Below are 21621 nucleotides of genomic sequence, written 5' to 3'. Positions count from 1 at the left end.
TCTTCACAGCGTTTTGCTGTGAAGGTTATCTTCACAGATTCAAGTGTAAAAAAATGATCTCATGGATCTCACAAAAACAAGTTGGTCTCACGTGATCCCAATTATATATATATATATATATATATATAAATAATATTTATCCATATTTTATTGTTTAAATGTTATTGTGCATTGTGCAATATGTGATCTTGTTCATTGAATTGGGCTAATACTAGAAGGCCCATTAATACTATATGATCCAATTCCAAGTCTCCTTCTATAGTCTAAACCATTATATGGGCCTTAATGGGCTTCCCACAAACATAACTACAACATAGAAAATCATGTGAACACACACACATCCATCCTGTGACTCCCTTTATACTTCATCTTTCCCTTTTATATCCTCATTTTCACCAAAATACACACAAAAATCAGCCCAAAATGAACTTTCTGTTCTCTTTTATGTTGTTGGCATCCAGTCTACTTCTTATTATGTGTAAGTTTTATTTTTCCCATCTTTATTTTGTGGGTCCCATTTATATTTACCGACTATGTAACAGGCACCGTTGATCCACGTGGTTTTCAAGCGGAAGGAACGAGGGTCGTTTTTACCAATCATAGAGCGGATACGCTGCAAATTGCAGGTTCAAGATTGCCCAATTGCATGCGTGCATGCGGATCGTGTTTGCCGTGCCGCTTGGTGAGAGTGCGGTTTGGTTGTTCTTTGGGACCCACGGAGGCCGAGGCTTGTCCTGTGGCTTATAGGTGCATGTGTAGCAACAAAGCCTATCATGTTCCGTAATTAGTACAAAACAGTGATACAACAAACCAATCAAATTTGTATATTTACGTAACGTGGCTGAGTTATATAAAAGTTCGCAAGTTCACAACAAGGAATTGTACGTCTGAATGATTATGAATATGCTTGCTTGTGTGCCAGGTTCGATGTTCGGATTTCTGGTGCCTGAGTGTTGTTTTTCAAGAAATCTTGATACCATCTTGCTGATAACTTGGGGACTCGAGCAAGCGTTTGACGGTCAATGTAGAATAATCCGAATCTTACATCGTATCCATGAATCCATTCGAAATCATCCATCAACGTCCACACAAAGTAGCCCCTTACATCGGCACCATCCCTATCAAAATGCCATTTTTTTCAATATTCAAACAGACAAAACAGTATGGAAGTTGGGGGTATGTTTGGTTGATTTTCATCTAGTCTTGCATGGACAAAGTTGTCTGTATGGATTAATCTATCTGTATATATTGAGAAAAAAATTTGTTTTGGAGGATTTTTCCATAGATGGAAGGAGCATATTTTTTAATTGAGAGAGACATGTTTGAATTTTTTTTGGCATTCTGCATAAAGCTCCCCTTTAGAAGCTTACTGAATAAGCCACTTTCTATATCATAAGCCAGTACCACATAATTATGTATGGCTGGCCTGGCCGAATAAACTGTAAGTCTCATTAAGCTGCTAACAAACAGACAATTTTTCCTCAATCTCCATCTCTCCTCAAGAGTTCTTTTGAAGAGTAATCTAATAAGGTTCCACATAATCTCACATGGTATAAGAGCCAAAATATACTATTTTTAGAAACTCGACACTTTGGGTCAATCTGTAGCCGTGTAGCCACCGTTGCAGGGGGCGTGTTAGAGTTTCACATTGGCTATACTTTTGAACTATCCGTCCTCTATAGGTTGGAACGTGGAACCTCCCTTTTTCTATGTCTCTTTTAAAGAGTAATCTAATAGGGTTCCACATATTATCACATAGAGTAAACAGTAATACGATATGATAACCTGATTGCTCGGGCCAAAGACGACAGGTACGTTTTGTGAAATTCTATTCGCTTGACATCTTTTCGTATATCTTGAACTTGTACATCTTGCACTTTTGGTTCAGAATACCCTGCAAACAGGTTAATGCATATATGAAATCATCAAAAAACTGCAGTCCAGTTCTTATGTTTCATAAAGTTTGACTTTAGAGGTCAAATGGGAATTTTTTGAATTTCAAAATTGAAATGAATTCATGCAGTTTCAGAAAAAATTTGACACATGAATTTATATTATATGACAGGTAGTGAGAAACCAGGAAAAGTTTGGTGTTTAATTAGATACAAATAACCATATAAACATCGAATTTGTATCTGTTAGGATTGACTTACAAAAGTCAACTGTGGCATAGATGAAGTTTCATATACATTTTGCATACCATTTTCAGTAATAAACATGGGTTTGTTGTTGTATCTCTTCTTTAGATAGCCGACCATTTCTCCGATGCCTCTTGGAACTACCGCCAACATCGAAATACCCGTCTGTCAACACAACAGAATTGTTAGTCCCACATTGGCTAGACTTAGGGGTTGTTTGGTTGTTTTTCTATTAAATCCAGTATAGATAAAGCCGTCTGTGTTGATTAATCAGTCTGTATAGATTGTGAAAGTTTTTGTTTGGGAGTGTTTTTCATAGATGGAAGGAGTTTGTTTTTTAATTGGGAGGGGTAGGTTTGGAAAAAACTTAGCTTTCTGCATTAAGCTTCTTCCTAGAAGCTTACTGAATAAGCCACTTTCTATATTATTAAGCCAGTACCAAACAATCATATATAGCTGACCAAATAAATTGTGAGTCCCATTAAGCTTATTAAGCTGCTAATAAACAGGCCCTTTAGACCATTTCCCCTTAACCTCCTTATCTCTTTAAGGGATCTTTTAGAAAGTAATATAATGGGGTTCCATATATTCTCACATAAACAACGAAACAAATGAAAAACAAATAGTAAACGAGGGGCAAAAAGGGATACATACGGGTTCGCCAATTTGAACACCGTCTCGTTCTCTAGTTGCATCTACAAAACCGTTAATTGCTCGGTTGGCGGTTAAACTACAACTAGAATGAAAGCAATCTATTGCATATGCAGTTGAATAATGGTTGACTGCAATATAGTCGATACTGTTTGCCATAAACTTCTTTTCGGCATCGGAGAATCTTGGCAGTTGATTTCCAAGATACCGGCGCATTTCCGAGGGATAATCACCAAAGATTAGAGGGTCCAATGCCCTATTTTACGATAACGAAAACAGAACTTTAAATTATTTATACATTCTAATGAAATTTAATAATAAAAATGCTTGATATCATAAATTATGAAAACATATGATATTCTTGATGAATAACATCATGAATAATACACGGTTATTCATCATGAATAATACATGAAATAGTTGGTTCTCAGATTCTCAAAATATTTATGGTTCTCGTAAACTTTCCACAAATCTTGTTTTGATCCATGGAAGTCAGAAAATCTGAATGTATATATATGTACCAGCCGATAGCGAAAGCCAAGCTCCTGTTAGCGGCTTCTTGATCAAGATTGTCATCTGTTAGAGGCTCGTACATTAAGCAATCAACCACAATCCCGACTGACCCACCTTGTTCATGCTGCACGTACGTTTTTCTAGTTAACGGACACTCACCAGAAAAGAAAAAGGTAAATAAGGTCACTTGATTGCCTGATAATCTTTTCGATATAGATTCACAGCCTTGCCATGTGCCAATAACAAGTTATGCATAACGATAAGAGGCTCGATATCAGAATTTCCAGCTGAACAATTGCCAAATGGTTGTGAACAGCGAGCGGGTGGATACTTTCCATTCATGTAGGCCATTTTTGTAAACAGGTTTGGCTCGTTGATCGTGGTCCAATGCTTCACTCGATCACCAAAGTACTTGAAGCACGTTTCTGCGTAGTGGACAAAATCTTCCCTGAAAACCAACAAATATATTAAACCAAATTGTGAGAATAAGTGGAACCTCGTTAGAATACTCTGCAAAAGAGCCTTTTGAGGAGAGAAGGGAGGTTCCAACACATATAGACAAGAAATAGTTCAAGTCTAACCGATGTGGGACTCTAACAGATCCTCCAACGGAGGCTAGACGGACACAAATAGCACCAGAATGTGGACAGGGAGCTAGAAGGGTACAGATTGCCCCCCGAGTGTCGAGTCCCTAGAGTGGTAAACCTCGACTCTGGTACCATGTAAGCATATATAGAACCCCATCATATCACTCTTGAAAGTAGGCCTTATGCCCCACATAGGCCCATGTTACTTTCCACTTGGGCTCTTTTGGAGGGTAATATAATGAAGTTCCATACATTCTCACATGGTATCAGAGCCAAGGTCAGCCAAGTTTGGGACTCAACAATCTGGGACAATAAGTGCCCATCTAGCCTTTGTTTTAGGAGGTTGTAGTCCCATATCGGATAGATTGACCATTTCTCCTCAATATATGTTGAAACCTCGTTTCTCGTCTCAAAGCTCTTTTAAAGAGTAATATAATGAGTTCCACGTATTCTTACACAAATCTTAGGAAAGGAAACTATGCAAGTTCTTTTTACATACTGCATAAACGGGCTTAGCCAAGATCCATATCGATCTTGAAGTTCTTGAGGAATATCATGATGGTGAATCGTTACAAATGGCTTAATACCTACAACGTGTGCAAATTAAGGTTAAAGTGCGTAATTTTAATGAGATTAACGAATTGATGCAAAGATATATTACCTTTGAGTAAGAGATTGTCCAAGATTTTGTTATAAAAAAGAATCCCGTTTGGATTAACCTCACCGAATCTTCCTCCTGGTACGACTCAACAAGATCTTGGATCAAGATTCTTAAAAAATCGATCTTTTATCAACTGTTTATAAAGTTATTGTCATCATACTTGGAAGAACTCTTGCCCATGATATAGAGAATCGATAAGCATCTACACCAAGAGCTTGTATAATTTCAATATCTGTCTGCAGGGTTCGATTAGTTAGAAACAGAATCTTGGGAGAACACCACAATATCGGTTTTTATAGGCCGTAAAAAGTCTTGCATGGATAAAGCTGTCTGTGTAGATTAATTTGTCTGTATAGATTAAAAAGATTTTTGTTTGAGGGGGTTTTTCATAGATGGAACGAACGGTTTTTTTAAATGGGAGGGGCACATTTGTAAAAAACTTGACTTTCTACGTAAAGCTCACTCCTAAAAGCCTACTTTCTATATCATTGAGTTGTTACCAAACAATCATGTATAGCTGACCAAATAAGCTGAATCTCGTTAAGCTTATTTAGCTGTTAACAAACGACCTTTCTAATGTTGTTGTAGCGGAAGTGAAAGGTATTGTTTCAAAGCAAATCATAATTGATATCAGAAGTGTTAATGATGATTAAGCCATGAATCAGACACAGATACCAGATATTGATGGTAATGATCATCAGCTAYGAATCCATTATCACCATTTCTAATGTTGCCTACACATAGAAAAACAAACCAAAATGGACAGATTGAAAGATGAATCCAGAAAAACCCAATTGATACATATATATACACACACTGACACACACACACATATATATATATATATACATATATATATTATACATATAATATCAGAGGTGTTGTAAACCTGGGGTAAGAGCAAAAGCATCCCAATTATTGAGACTTTTACCATCTTCAAGATATGCACCTTCAATCTACAACACAATATAAACACCAATTTACAGAAACTCCATTGTTGAAGTCATAGAAACTCCATTGTTGAGTTCAGAATCCTAATTTGAAAATGGAGAGAAAGGAAAGAGATGATACTTGATAGGAAGAGGTAGAGACTCCAAACAGAAACCCATKTGGGAAATCTGATCTTTTTATATCTTCTCCATGAATCGAWGTTRAATCCACAAGAAACAGRCCCAARAAGAWGMARCMSMAKRWMWGMAAKKWRKKAWKTKYMMTKKWYSMRYWKRSSRKYWKMTYGMTTKMWTTRRWWGGARSKMRGWCMTWSMTSMRWTCWTKWMKRWTKMRWWSYWWKYWGKSMWRYWRWWARYKRKWMCKYYYRCCWCMWTCRAYKKMKWWRSRKWKWTWKTSRYRGRTWYYYYWYMRGRGKCRMYYMYKYRYSRMKTTSTRSSYYKRKGWYKGWYYTMWCTYTYWYWYYTTTYTWYTYRMASWSRCWYASRSSWGWWTGSMMAYTKWTTTWTWKTTTRRWRMAKWWWRATTWASAWKYTYTWAYSWTAWARTKWRWWAWKWAATWTAWTTWWTWKSWWWTTKTWTWMAATKWWWYWWKKKMTMYYAWKRKYWAAKWRAMATMYAWKWTMSWAWATCAWTYARARKRTWTTWRAAMMATWMAKWKKMATWTTWWYWWKTWMCAMCMWWRWWWYMSYYSYWWMMRWWYCWWMKRWWKMMWCYYAATRKWRMWWWTWWKWKGWMWWMAWAYWWYYAWTWWWTWYWKTWAWWSYWAKYYWTTTWWTKGKMWWRAYARYTWGWYTYRRWWKMWRSKWARGYYAMWGAWTKKMMMYAMMKYWWASWTWKWKRTTTKRWWKRRARWAAAWRRRTYSWTMYMWWTWTSRARCRWAWKAWTYGKWMMTTMRATAWTYYMMWYTYWTATAKAWYWYTYTMRTTYKWYWTYMWYMTMYRWMWYWTYYWYKYTTYRAWAYAYWKMAWRTMWRRRASRRRMTTYSWWWRMAYSARAAWTTAWWYWWSAAAKWWRKRTWWTWRAWRKKWKAYKRWYMYAWRRAWYKTWSKMTWMSKYRKSAMYATRTWRAWYKRWYRYRMMWWWYMWRARYYTWAWTTWWTWWAYTTWAYYWWKRWKKRAMAWWWSWRTKRYWMRTAYYWMMTWAMYAMYMYKYWWKRTYMATMTWTRAWWRRKWRWKTAAAGTGGATAAATGACTTAGAGCACCAAGACTCTCTTTTATGCGCGCAAAGGGGGGTGGGGGTTGCAAATGTGAATCGGAAATGGCTTTGATTAACTGAACTTCTCATTAAGACCGTATTAATTATTAGCCTACCGGTTACAAAAGTGGCTATATAAATAGACCACTCCTCAGGCCATAAATCACACCGAAAACAATCTCGGGTTGCAAATGTGAACTGGATTTAACTTTGGTTAACTGAACTTCTCATTGAGATCGTATTAATCATTAGCCCACCAATTACGAAAGTGGCTATATAAATATACCACTTCTCCGGCCAGAAATCACACCAAAAACAATCTGCTTCTTCTTACTTTTGTGTAACTACCTACTGTCAAAGTAATATTCAGGTCTTCTTAGGTTCGGTGGTCTCGAAGAATTGCTCTTGTTGTTGTATTCTGGGAAACAAACGTTCATAATGGGACGAACTTGTTTTAAGGACAACATGTTAAACACACGCCTCAACACGTTTTACTGTTTCGTTCATTCTTTTGGTACGTTATCTACTGGTTTTATATTAGACGAGTTAGGATTATGAATGATTAACTTTTTGTCGTAGGCTTCAAAAAGTGTAGTTGGTGGCTCGGTGCTATCCCCTCTTGATCGTGATTGGCCAACTAAAACACAACTTAATAAGTGACCCATTTCCATTATTTATTTATTTACTATTTTTTATTATTATTTTCTTGTCTTTTTTTCTAAAAAACAAAAAAACACCATTTTTTTTCAAGAAAAATTCAATAACTTTATGGGAAAGTCTCTTACGAAGTTGGTTCCGAAAAGTTGCTTCATATGATCAACAAACATCTACAATTATAGTTTCGTAGCTTTTAATAAGGGAAAATTGTATCAAAATAAAATCAACTTTTACTTGATTTCTATTTTGAAGAACCAATTTTCAAAATCGTCATTTAAAGGTCTATATCAAACTTTTTGTTTAATTAAGGGTCTGGTTGATCTGTTGAACGGGTAACAAGTAATTTAAGGGTCTTTATCAAACTTTTGATTTGATTTGCCAAATTTGATTTAAACTTTAATATTAATACGGATTGGTTAGATATAAAAATCTTGAATGTGATATTTAATATTTATTTGTATCAATTAATTTTTTTTCTATTAAATTGATTTTTTTATTGCATTAGTGAAAAACAATATTTATTGTGGTAATTTGTATTTTTTTTTTTAAATCTTCAATTTGATATCTGAATTAAAAAAAACAAGATTTGAAATGAAAAATAGATTTTATTGCATTAATTTTTGAAAAAAAAAATGAATTTTAGTTATTTTTCTGTAATTATTTTGCAAGTTGGTTCCCCAAAATAGGAATCAGATGCAAGTTGGTTCTCCAAAATGACGATTTTGAAAGTTGGTTCTGCAAAATAGAAATCAGGTGAAAATAGGTTTCATTTTGGTGCAATTTTCTCTTTTAATAACACAAATGATAGTGTCATAGTGTTGTATGAAGGTCAACATGTTCGTAGGGTCTTCGCCTTTTGGGCTACGCCCTCCCTCGAGTTCGAGCAAAATGAACCGGATCACCGTAGGTTTCAAATCAAGAAAAAATGGTTCACTCGTGTTACGTTTTACGCCTTGAAGTTTTAGGGTTCATATTTTAATCGAAATTTAAGAATCCAAGCTTTAGGGGCAAATTAAATGTTCGAGAATTTTTAGAAAATGCATTTCTAACGTCTATTTATTTTATTTACATTTTAGTCGGGATTACTGGAGGTTTGTCTGGCTGATAATCTCTAGATCCAACACCCGCGATCATCGTATAAGAAAAAAAAAAGCAACGACTATGTTAAAAGCAAATAAATTCGACTCTTTCTTAGTGGTATGCAAGTGAGAAGGGGGTATAAAATGTGAGTGGTGTAAGTGAACGATTGTAGAGCAAACCTGGTGGACTTGGCGAAACAAGCAAAACATGTTGCGTAAGGATGGTGATTTGCCCTGACTCGGTGGGGAACCCGTCTCACCCGACCCGAACGGGGACAGGGTTTCCCCGCTAAAACGGGTTCCGGGGATCCCCATAGACTCAAACCAGGGTTGGAGCTAGGGCCGGGTATTGTACCCCCTAACCAGCGCCGTACCCGGTAAACTAATATTCATTTAATAAGTATTTGGGATTTGGAAATTCTGATAATAGGTCTCTGTTGCTGTTGGACTTCAAATCAGTATCTGGGTTTGACCGGGAACAGGATGTTAATCCCCATACACAAGAAAAAAGGAACAATGGATCGGCTCAACCGATAAATAAATAAAAGCGAGGCCTTGAAACTCATATCCATAGGTCTCTTGATGCTTCCTTAACAATAAGATCGCTTGTGTTTGTTAAGAAATTCTTATACCATCTTGCAGAAAGCTTCGGGGTCCGAGTTAGCGTTTTCCGGTCAACATGGAGTAACCCGAACTTCACTTTGTAACCTTGCAACCATTCGTAGTTGTCCATCAACGACCATAGAAAATATCCCCATACATCCGCTCCCCCTCTGTCGTTTAAAACAACAATTCTTCAAATAACCAATAGCAGTTTCATTATATATCTCCGTTTAAAGTAAAATGTATGGGGAACCCGATATTTACTTTCCAAAAGTGCCCTTAAAGAGAGAATGGAGGTCCCAACATATATAGACGTGAAATGGTCCAAGTTGGACTGATGCGGGACTCTAACAAGCCAAATTTTAATGTTTTTGACTTTTACTTTTTTTAGCTGATTCTCAATTGTAGAAGAACAATATCATTTAAGTAAATTTCATATGTTAGAGCATCTCCAACAGATTCTCCAAAATGGAGAATCAAAAGTCAAAATCTCCAAAGAAAATTTATATTCATATCCAACAGCTTCCCCATTTTAAAGATTACAATATGAATTATCTATACTATATTATAAAGCATTTGAGAAAAATTCATAAAAACCATTTTTTTATGTATGAAGTATCGTTTATTGATGTATATTACTTAAAATTCAAGACTACAAGTAAATTGTGCGTAAGTACAACTTCTTAAAGATTCATGTTTGAATCCGTGTAACTAACTTCAGATAAACATTTCATTTTAAATATAAAAAAACTAAAAAATAATTAGAATAATTATTGAGTTCTAACAAAATACTTATTTATTATCTTTATAAAAAATTATATTATTAAACCAAAAATAAAAAAATGAATTAAATAAATACACAAAAACCGAGAAATTTTAAATAGTTAGTCTGGTACTAATAGAATATTCTTTTTATTTTTTATGATATCTTCATATTTGTATTTTATTTAAAAATAAAAATATTATCGTTTTCTCAAAACCACATAAAACCGTATTATAACATTGACTAAGACCAAAAAAAAACGAAACACTAAAATCGAGATGTATCTCGCTGCATTGTACGAGTACCCTTCTAGATATTATTAAAATATCCAATACCTTTCTTAAAATATTATTTATCTCTCATAAGCAATAGTTTCAAAGATTCTCATTGGAAGGAGGAGTAAAAAATAATTTTTCTTTCATAGATGATCATGATTTTTACAGATTTCTCCAAATTTGGAGAATTTCACCCTCTCTCCTACTTTATCCATTTTCAAGAATCTGTTGGAGCAAAAATCCCCAAAATCTCCATTTAAGGTTTAGATGTTCTTATTTTCTCATTAAAAGAGATGTTATTTTATTTGTACTCATCGAGTTGATTTATATCTTGGTACAAGTGTAACAGGGCCATTCCAATCTTGAAGTACAAAGAAATTGTCGAGCGAACCTGATAGATTTGGCTAAAGAAGCAAGGTACGATGTGTGATATCCAACTCGTTTGACGTCATTCACAAGCTCATTAACACGTTCCGCTTGCACGTCAGGTGGAGAATACCCTGCAACGGAATTACAAGTACGGGGGCATGACCAATAACATATTCGTAATTTGTTCAATCTGATGATTGTGAGACGTACCGTTTTCAGTAATAAACATGGGTTTATTATCGTACCGAATCTTGATATAGTTAACAATCCCCTCCATGCCTCTAGGAACAACGTATAATCCGTCTAACATGGTCTGTTCGTGCAACGGAGATAAACGTTTTTGTCGTCAAATAAAAAGAAGAAAAAGCGGCTAAACCAAATTAAGAGAGCGAAAACTAGAGCCAAAAAAATGCAATTTCGTACGGGTTCACCAATTGGCACACCGTCTCGCTCTCCAACCAACTCTACAAAACCTTGGATTGAGCGATCTGCAGTTGCAGAGCAACTGGAGTTGGTACAATCCTTGGCGTATATAGTCGAGTAATGGTTGACGCCGATAAAATCAATACTGTTATTCATCAAATTCTTTTCGTCAAGCGAGAAACTTGGCAATTCGCTTCCGAGGTATTCACGCATTTCTTCGGGGTAATCTCCAAATATTACGGGATCGAGTGCCCTGTTTGAAGGTAAGAAGTTGAAGGAAGATGATATCATATATAGCTTTCTCTTTTTTTTTCTTTTTTTTGTAAGGGTGCGTTTGGTACAGAGGACAATACAAAAACTTGTTGTCAGTATGACATTAAGCTAAGACATGACAGGACTGAGTGAGACAAAAACGCATTTTATTGTCCCACCAAAATAGATGGAACAAAACTCAAGAGTTATGACAAAAATGGTAAATTACTAAACTATCTATGTCAAAATAAAACCCTAAAACCACTCTCAGACTACAATGGAATTGAGGTTACAGGACCTCAAAAATGTCTAGGCATCTTAATATACTGATTTATAAGACTTAATTTATAGGATCAAATAATATAAAAGTCTCCGCTAAAAGTGTTGTAATAAGTTTATAAAATGTTTTTGGGCGTTGTAACAAGTTTTTGGACATTTTTATAAAAGAAAACGGGACATTATTTGAAAAAGTGTCTTATAAAAACAACAGAACATTTCTCAAAAGGGTACTGTAAAATAGCTAATGCGATGTTTTTGTATTAAAAGCGTCCTAAAAAAATTGTTAAGACACCCAAAAACGTTCTATGAACTTATTACAATACCTCTAGATAAGACGTTTTATTGTATAAACTTAAGTCTTATAAACCAGATTTTGTTTTAGTGTGTACAATTATTTCTCACTCTTGCCCATTAAGGCCAATCCAGTCTAGTCATGTCTGCATACCAAACACACTTTTACTAAGTTACGAGTGGACATACATTCAAGAACATTACCAACGAACATTGAAAGCAAACGCCCTTTCGACAGCATCGTGATCAAGCTCACTATCAGAAAACGGTTCGAACATGAAACAATGCACGGTAAGCCCAAGCGATCCACCTTGTTTATGCTGCACAGAGAAGTCCGAAGATTACGAACGATAATTCCTTTAACCAACAATGCAATAGGTAGGGGTGCTCAAAGAACCGGTCAACCCGATTAACCTGACCAACCCAACCTAACCCAACCCGTATGATTTGAGTTGGGTTGGGTTGGGTTGGGTTGTAGTTTTTCTAAGGTTAGGTTGAGATTTTTCAAACCGTAAACATTGGGTTGGGTTGTTTAAATGCCTTCAACCTGACCTACCCAACCCATGTGCAGCCCTACCAATAGATCAGGGTTTGAAGAAAGAGTTGAAGTTCGTTGATTGCCTGAAACTTCTAGCGATATAGCTTCGCTGCCATGCCATGGGCCAGTAACATGTTGTGCATAACAACGAGAGGCTCGACATCCGAGTTTCCCACAAGACAGTTACCAAAAGGCTCGGAACAACGAGCAGGAGGAAAAAGGCCCGTTTCATAAGCGTATGATGCTACGATGTTAGGTTCATTGATCGTGATCCAATGCTTCACTCGGTCTCCAAACGACTTGAAACAAACTTCTGCCATATGTACAAAACCGTCCCTGCCAGCAAGATACATAATACGCCCCATAAGCTAACTAAAAAGCCGAGGAGTCGATATTATGGTCAAGATGGCGTTATAGACATACTTCATTTCGGGGTTGAGCCAAGACCCATATCGATCTTCAAGTTCCTGAGGTAAATCGTCATGGAAAAGGGTCACAAATGGCTCGATCCCTGTATCGTTTTAATCGACAGTCAAGAATCCAAGCGATATGACGATATCACACGAAACATATACAATCTTTTGAGGTCAAACTAACAAAACATCAGAATTCATGCATCTAAGATTGTCTAAGCATCCTAATTTGCGGTTTTAACCCCTCAATAATTACTGAACGTTATTTAAGTACGGTACATTCAAGTAAGTTGACGAGTAAGTTTTTAAAACCCGGGTCTTAGAATACTTCGATGGAACTTATGTTTATAGGACTAAATTATAAAGCGTCCTATCTAAAAGCATGGCAATATGTTTATAGGATGCTTTTAGACGTTTTTAACAAGTTTTTTAAGACGTTTACTATTAGCTATTTTACAGGATACTTTTCTGTAAACCCATTTTTGATAGGACACTATAAACCCAAAAGTGTCCTGTAAACCCATATTTTACAGGACACTTTTCATGTCCCATAAACCCATCTTTTTATAGGACATTTTTTTCAAATAATATCATATAAAACATAGTTAATATGACACTTTATTATAAAATCCTACTAAAAAATCTGTTAAAATGTCTAAAATCATCCTATCAACCTATTGTAACATTTTTTTTATTAACCTGGATATCCAACCCACTATGCAGGCCGACTAATCCCAGGATGACCACTTGCTTTGCTTTGCATGTAGCCCGGAGTCACCGCATTTGAACCTCCGTGGCCACAAAGGGATTTTTATTCCTCCTTGGATTTGAACGTGAGACCTCCTGATACTTTTGATCTTTAGAGTCAAGCTCAAACCAACCAGACACCATCCTATCAATCTTATAAAGTATTCTTTTAAGACGGTTCTATATTTTAGACGTCCTATAAAATCAACTTTGTTGTAGTGCAAGTATTCAAGTTTCATCTCATCTGACCTTTGAGGATCAGATTGTCTATTAACTTGTTATAGAACATGATCCCAGCAGGATTAACCTCACCAAACCTTCCTCCTGATAATTAGATACACAAAAATGTAAGCATCACTTAAAAAAAAGCTAATGAAAACGAGAAAAGGACGATAAGATCGGATCGAATACTTGGAAGAATTCTAGCCCACGAAATCGAAAATCGGTACGCTTTTACACCAAGGGAATGCATCATCTCGATATCTTCCTGTAGTAAAGAAAACGACAAGTAATAAAATCAAGATTCAAATAAACGACACTGTTGTTGATATACAGACTTCGGATCATGTGAGACCAGCCTGTTTTTGTGAGACCCGTAACACCACATAATAACACTGAACCTTTACAGTGTTTTGTTATGAAGGTTCGGTGTTATTATTCTTTCTGGTGTCACGAGTCTCACGAAAACATATTGGTCTAACGAGAACCAAACCCTTGTAAAAATTAGATATATGAGCGGTAGTTAGAACCAAAAACCGATGATAATGATCATTTGCAACATCTCCATTCTCTCCGTTTTCTCCGCAACCTACTTAAACATGATAGCAGATAAATTAGCAATAGAAGTTGAAATCGATTCGACGTATAAACAATAACAAACGATGAAATCGATAATATTAACCTACGGAATGACAAAATACATCCCAGTTGCTGAGTGATTTACCATCTTCAAGATATGCTCCTTCAATCTGCAAAATTCCATGAGTTGAAGTATATATATAGAGAGAGTCAGATTCATATGAGAACAGTAACTAAATAAGAAAACAGTCACATCACATGTGATTTTACACTAAAATCATGTGTAAAATCATATGTGATTAGGTCGCAAGCCACATCTTCCCCTCTCTCTCTCTATATTACTTCTTGGTCTTCGACCCCCTCAGTCACTACGAACGCCCCCGATCAGTGTAATGGGATGTGTCTATTTATCTATAATATATGTATATATATATATATATATATGAGACGTGTAAAATCATATGCGTGTTCTTTTATTTGATTACTGTTCTCATTTGAACCTACCTCTATATACAAAGGGACCTTTTTTTGAGAACCCATAAAATCGTGATAACCTTGAGAACTAGTGCATAATGAAGTTTAATAGTATTTTTTCATCTAAGACTAAGATTTAGAATATTGAATAACTACACAATGTGAACTTTTTTAGCCTGTTCATGTAAGAAGTTTCACATTGTGAACGCAAACATATGAAGCAAACACATTGTGAAACAAATATATGTTAACAATACACGAAATTCTAGCCTTAGATGAGAAAAAACCATGTTAAAAAATAATACCTTAGGATAATAGTTCTCATATGAAGTTCTCAAACGCTTAAACCCCATATATATATATATATATATATACTAGCAATATGCTCGTGCAATGCACAGAATAAGCAGACTTGAAAGTTATTCTAAATGGAAAATGAAAAGCTCTTGGAGGTCTCCAATAGATTCTCCAAAATTGAGAAAATAGAGATTTTGAACCAATTTTATGCTCCAACAGATTTCCTAAAACAATCTCTAAAATGGAGAAAATAGGAAAAGAATAATATTTTTTCTTCAAATACGAACACCACAAAGATGATTATCATGTGAGAGAAATATTTTTTTAATATATCCCACCATTAGAAAACTTTAAGAATAAATATTTAGAGAGATAAATAATATTCTAATAGATAAATGAAATATTTTAAAATTATAATCAATATTGGATTCTACAAAATACGGAAGCTGTGGAGATAAATATAAATTTTTTTAGAGACTTTAATTTTTGTTTCCATTTTGGGAATCTGTCGGAGATGCTCTTAGTCGTGTTGCTCAGTTGACAAAGAAATGTAATGACTTTGTTTAAATACACAACAGTTTAAAGTTAAAATCCCGTTGGAAATAGGCTCGAGTCCTTCTGCTAAAAATGCATTATTCTTTTTGGAATATTTTATGTTAAAAATTAACTATTTACTCGTTCCTCTTCATTACAAACAAAAGGATTATGTTGATTTTTGGTCCATAATATTACTATATATAATCTGAGTTACAAGGTACCTTGGATATCTATTAGTGTATATGAAGTCAAACTTTCACTTAAGTACATGAATAATAAAACGAACTATATCGAGGGTCGTTTACTCAAACGCTTGCCTATGGTCAACTTTCACTTAAGGTCAACGCTCTCGGTTTCCATATTGGGGTGGGTTGGAGATTTATCATATTGGTTTGAATTCGTAGAAAAAGACAGAGAGTGTAGAAWAGGTGAGACATGAAATAGGGAAGAAGAAAGTTGTRGAGAAGAAAGCAAGGGTCTGAAATGAYCATTTTGGGAGGTGGTGTGGAATGTAACCGTGCATGAAAACAAGTTCAAAACAGAAACATCAAAAAAGTAAGTTGGGAACTTAATCTTGATAAAAGTTATTTGAAGAGTTACCATGAATAGAATTAATGGCATCAAGAAGGCTCCATGCATAAAAAGGTTGTACCATATGCTTTATGACTTGTCTTTAAGAGATTTTTTAATTTGGTGCATAAAACCATTGTACCATATGCTTAGTAACTTGTATTTAAGACAATGAATTAAATGGTTATATATGTAGTATAGAGAGAGAGAGAGAGAGGGGTATGAAGTTCTAAAATGATTAAATCATGTGTGTATATATATGTATGTGTGTGTATAGAGAGAGAGAGAGGGGAAGGTTCAAGCAAAAATCCCCAAAGAATGAAAAACTGAGGAACAACCGGTAATGATTCATCTGAACCATATGCATATGTGCATACAATTAATTGAAGCTGTTTGTGGGTTTTTTTATGCAAGTGTTCATGTTCTGCAACAAATTGCTTACAAATTACTTATATGCACATCGTTCAGATAAAAGTTACCAGTGTTCCTCAGTTTTTCACTTTTTTACAGTTTTCCTAAACTTGGCCATATATATATATATATATATATATATGTGTGTGTGTGTGATAATGAGAGAGAAAGTGAAGAAAGAGAAGGAAGATGGACTTGGTAAGCAGAAGTGGCTGTTCCAAAGAGAAACCCAGGTGGAAAATCGGATCTTTTGATGTGGGCATCTTCTTCTTCTTGGAGTTTGAACCCTCGACCGCCATTGTTGGAAGCTTCAACAAGAACACAAGCAGCAGATATGAGAAAGCAGAAGAGAGAGATGGAGATGGAGATGGAGATGGTGGATGGTTTCAATTTCATCATCAAACCACCAAATCAATCTAATCTACTCATATTATCTACATATATAATAATCATTCATTCATTATTATATCAATAACTCAACACTCTATTTTGTATTTATTATGTAGAAAACGACATCTACCTGCAAAATTGGCCCAATCCCCATTTTACACCTGTACCTTTTTCTTACAAGTTATATCATTATAATCGTCTCATCAATATCTTCAAAATAAGTTTAATATTGAATATTTTTTATATTTAATTATATATTATTAAATACTGATAAATTATTTTTAATACTTATTCTTTATACCCTTATAATTACAAATTAAATAAGTAATTATAATTGTCATGCATCTTGTGAAAAAAGGAATCACTCCCTTTATTGTTCTTCAACGGGTACAGCAAACTAATCAAATTTGTGTATATACTCGACGTGTATATATAGGCGTCGACCCATATAAAAGTTCACAAGTTACAACACGAAATTTGTATGTCCGAACACTTATGAATACGCTTGCTTGTGTACCAGGTCCGATATTCGGATTGCTGGTGCTTTAGTGTCGTTTTTCAAGAAATCTTGATACCACCTTGCTGACAACTTGGGGATCCGATCAAGCGTTTGGCGATCAATGTAGTATAAGCCGAATCTGACACTGTAACCGAGAATCCATTCAAAATCATCCATCAATGTCCACACGAAATAGCCCCTTACATCGGCACCATCCCTGTCAAAATGCCGTTTTTTTCATTATTCAACCATACAAAATAGTCCGAGTATTAGAGTCCCAAAGAAGCAAAGTCTCTTTTGGAAAGTAATCTAATGGAGTTCCACATATTCTCACATGGTATTAGAGCCAAGTTCTACACGGACCCGACACTCTCACCAATCTGTACTCGTCTAGCCCCCTCTAGACACTTTGTGATGTACAATCTCTATCCATCTAGCCTCCGTTCCAGGGGCATGTTAGAGTTTGAGATCGGCTAGATTTGGATCATTTCTCCTAGATATATGTTGGGAACCTCCACTTTCTCCTTAAAATGCTCTTTTGAAAAGTAACCTAAACAGGTTCCACATATTTTTACAGAGAGTAAGTTCCTTTTGTTAGCAACTAAATAAGCTTAATTGGACTTACAGCTTGTCCAGTAAGCTATAGTTGACTGTTTGGTAGTGACATAATGATATAGAAGTGGCTTATTCAGTAAGCTTCTAGGGGGAGCTTTATGCAAAAAGCCAAGTTATTTTTTTTCCAAACTTATCACTCCCAACTTAAAAACATGCTACTTCCATCTACAAAAAAACCTCCCAACCAAAAACCTTTGCAATACAGACAGATCAATCCACACAATTCATTTAGGACTTAATGGAAAACCAACCAAACATATGATCACCTGATTGCTTCGGCCAAAGACGAGAGGTACATTTTGTGAAATTCTATTCGCTTGACGTCTTTTCGTATATCTTGAACTTGTACTTCTTGCCCTTTTGGTTCAGAATACCCTGCAACAGGTTAATGCATACATGAAATCATCAAAAAGAGTTGCAGTCCAGTTCTTATGTTTCATGAAGTTGACTTAAGAAAGTCAACAGTAGCCTAGATACAGTTTCAGAGACATTTTGCATACCATTTTCAGTAATAAACATGGGTTTGTTGTTGTATCTCTTCTTTAGATAGCCGATCATTTCTCCGATGCCTCTTGGAACTACCGGCAGCATTAAAATGCCCGTCTGTCAACATAATGAAATTGTTAGTCCCACATCAGCTAAGACTTGTTAGCAGCTTAATGAGCTTAATGGTACTCGCAGCTTATTCAATCAGCTATACATGACTGTTTGGTAGTGGCTTAATGCTATAGAAAATGACTTATTCAGAAAGCCAAGGCTTTTTCAAACCTTCTCCTCAAAATTAAAAAACATGCTTTTTCCATCAATGAAAAAACTCTCTCAAACAAAAACCTACTCAATCTATATAGACAGATAAATCCACATAAACATCTTTATTCATACAGGATTTAATGGAAAACCAACCAAACAGCCCCTGAACCATTTCCGTTGGAACCTCCCTTTTGTTCTCGAGGGCTCTTTTGAAAAATACTCTAATGGGGTTCCACGTATTCTCACAGAAACAATGAAACAAACGAATAGTAAACGAGGGGCAAAAAAGGTCTTTTTTTATACATACTGGTTCACCAATTTGAACACCATCTCGTTCTCTAGTTACATCCACAAAACCGCTAATTGCTCGGTTGGCGGTTAAACTACAACTAGAATGAATGCAATCTTTCACAAATGCAGTTGAATAATGGTTGACTGCAATATAGTCGATACTGTCTGCCATAAACTTCCTTTCGTCAACGGAGAATCTTGGCAGTTGATTTCCAAGATACTGGCGCATTTCCGAGGGATAATCACCAAAGATTAGTGGATCCAATGCCCTATTTAACAATATCGAAAACAAAATTTAAGAAAAATATTGGTGGGGTCGGTTTAAATGAGAACCGTAAATATTTTGAGACCCTCGGAACCAGCTATTCATGACTTATACATCATACATGTCATGACAGATATTCAAGATAAGAATTATTCATAATGAAGATGTGGTATTTGATGATGAAAGATGCATAATAATCATGATGAAAACACATAATATTCATGATTGTTCATCATGATTGTCCTCAGTTTATCATTTTTTTGAGGAACACCCTACGATATGCACATGTGTATACAAGTAATTGAAGTTGTTTCTTGGTTTCTATGCACGTGTGCATGTTATGCACATGTGCATCCCCGACAAATTGCTTAGAAATTACTTGTATGCACATGTGCATCCCCAAATTGCTACAAGTTACTTGTATGCACATGTGCATACCGTCAAGATGAATGTTTACCGGGGTGTTCCTTAGTTTTCAAATTTTTTGTGGATATCCCTTGAACCTGACCCTTATATATATATATATATATGTGTGTGTGTGTGTGTGTGTGTTTATGTATACCAGCCGATAGAGAAAGCCAAGCCTCTGTTAGCAGCTTCTTGATCAAGATCATCATCTGTCAGTGGCTCGTACATTAAACAATCAACCACAATCCCGATTGACCCACCTTGATCATGCTGCACGTACGTTTTTCTAGTCAACGAACATTCACCGAATAAGAAAAAGGTAAACTTTAAGGTCAGCTGATTGCCTGATAATCCTTTCGATATAGCTTCACAGCCTTGCCATGTGCCAACAACAAGTTATGCATAACAATAAGAGGCTCGATATCAGAATTTCCAGCTGAACAATCGCCGAATGGTTGTGAACAGCGAGCAGGTGGATACTTTCCATTTATGTAGGCCATTTGTGTAAACAGGTTTGGCTCATTGATCGTGGTCCAATGCTTCACTCGATCACCAAAGTACTTGAAGCACGTTTCTGCGTAGTGGACGTAGTCTTCCCTATAATTGAAGCATTAAAACCAACAAATATGTTAAACCAGATTGTGAGAATACGTGGAATCCCATTAGTTTACTGTCCAAAAGATCCCTTGAACAATATATACTTAGGAGAAATAGTCCAAGTCTAGCCGATGTGGGACTCTGATAAACTCTCTCCATTAGAGGCTAGATGGGTACAAATAGCCTAGAGTGTCGAGAGGGGGCTAGACAAGTACATATATCCCCGGAGTGTCGAGTCCCAAGAGTGGTAGATCATTGCTTTGATACCATGTGAGAATTTATGGAACACCATCAAATTACTCCCGCCCCTTAAAGCCCCCACTTGGATCACAAGCCCCCGTTAAGCTCCACATAGACTCTTTTGGAGAATAATATAACAGGTTCCACATATTCTCATATGGTATCAAAGTCGTTAGGTACTCGGCGCTATAAGACAATTTGTGCCCATCTGCCTCTATTGAAGGGAACATGTTGGAATCCCACAACTACTAGACTTGGATCATTTCTTCTCCATATATGCAGAAATATCATTTCTCTCCACAAGGGCTCTTTCAGAGAGTAATCTTACGGGGTTCCACATATTCTTACACAAATGTTAAGAAGGGAAACTATGCACGTTCTCTTTACATACTGCATTAACGGGCTGAGCCAAGACCCATATCGATCTTGAAGTTCTTGAGGGAAATCATGATGGTAAATCGTTACAAACGGTTTAATTCCTACAGTGTGTGCAAATTTAAGGTTAATAGTGTGTGTAATTTCCATTAGGTCAAAGGAATGATGTGAAGATATCACCTCTAAGTATGAGATTATCCAAGATCTTGTTATAGAAAAGAACCCCATTTGGATTGACCTCACCAAATCTTCCTCCTGATACAACTCAACAACATCTTCCATCAAGATTCTTACAAAAATCCATCTTTTTATCAACTGTTTTTAAAGTTTTTTTTTTTTATTAACTTGGATATCCAACCCGCTATGCGAGCCGACTAATTCCAGGGCGACCAACTGCTTTGCGGGTAGCCCGGAGTCATCGCATTGGATTTGAACTTGAGACTTCTTGGCATTTTGACCTTTGGAGCCCAAGCTCAAACCAATCAGCCAGCACCCTTGTGGCTATGCTGTTAATATCGCGATATATCGGCGATATATCGGATATCGCTCCTAGGAAAAAAATCGGACCATAAATATCGGTCAAAATATCGGGGCCGATATTATCGGCGATATTTAGCGATTTTTTAGCGATTTTTAGCGATATTTGAGGTAAAAATCGGACCGATATACCGATATATTCACTGGCTCTGTTGCTGTCGCTGGATCTGTTGCTGTGGC

At 35.7% G+C, this 21621-nt stretch overlaps 2 protein-coding genes and 1 pseudogene across 2 annotated transcripts in view; all 3 read right to left on the bottom strand.

Annotated features, from left to right (window-relative positions):
* Positions 1–754: 754 nt before the first annotated feature.
* On the bottom strand, positions 755–8749 carry LOC112500431 (beta-glucosidase 18-like). The gene is made up of 13 exons (XM_025103927.1): positions 8615–8749; positions 5622–5729; positions 5440–5506; positions 5226–5284; positions 4711–4786; positions 4551–4625; positions 4389–4476; positions 3498–3750; positions 3311–3426; positions 2793–3045; positions 2201–2303; positions 1786–1894; positions 755–1118 (listed from the first exon to the last, which is right to left on the bottom strand). The coding sequence occupies exons 1-13, from the start codon at positions 8747–8749 to the stop codon at positions 896–898; spliced, it is 1665 nt and encodes a 554-aa protein (XP_024959695.1). The 3' UTR covers positions 755–895.
* A 103-nt stretch (positions 8750–8852) lies between these two features.
* Positions 8853–16880, bottom strand: LOC112500203 (annotated as a pseudogene).
* A 333-nt stretch (positions 16881–17213) lies between these two features.
* The window catches only part of LOC112500430 (probable inactive beta-glucosidase 14), a 6875-nt gene continuing 2467 nt past the window's right edge, over positions 17214–21621 (bottom strand). Inside the window, exons 2-10 of the mRNA XM_025103926.1 lie at positions 21574–21614; positions 21085–21159; positions 20921–21008; positions 20037–20289; positions 19847–19962; positions 19036–19288; positions 18479–18581; positions 18245–18353; positions 17214–17580 (exon numbers count right to left, since the gene is read on the bottom strand). Of these exons, the coding sequence (XP_024959694.1) occupies positions 17358–17580; positions 18245–18353; positions 18479–18581; positions 19036–19288; positions 19847–19962; positions 20037–20289; positions 20921–21008; positions 21085–21159; positions 21574–21614 (1261 nt within the window). The 3' untranslated portion in view covers positions 17214–17357. The remainder of the gene's footprint in view (positions 17581–18244; positions 18354–18478; positions 18582–19035; positions 19289–19846; positions 19963–20036; positions 20290–20920; positions 21009–21084; positions 21160–21573; positions 21615–21621) is intronic.

Source organism: Cynara cardunculus, assembly GCF_001531365.2.
Source record: "Cynara cardunculus var. scolymus isolate 2C chromosome LG 17, CcrdV1, whole genome shotgun sequence".
Classification (NCBI taxonomy): Eukaryota; Viridiplantae; Streptophyta; class Magnoliopsida; order Asterales; family Asteraceae; genus Cynara; species Cynara cardunculus.
The sequence above is the reverse complement of the archived record's forward strand: the minus strand, read 5'-3'. Positions and strand labels throughout refer to the sequence as shown.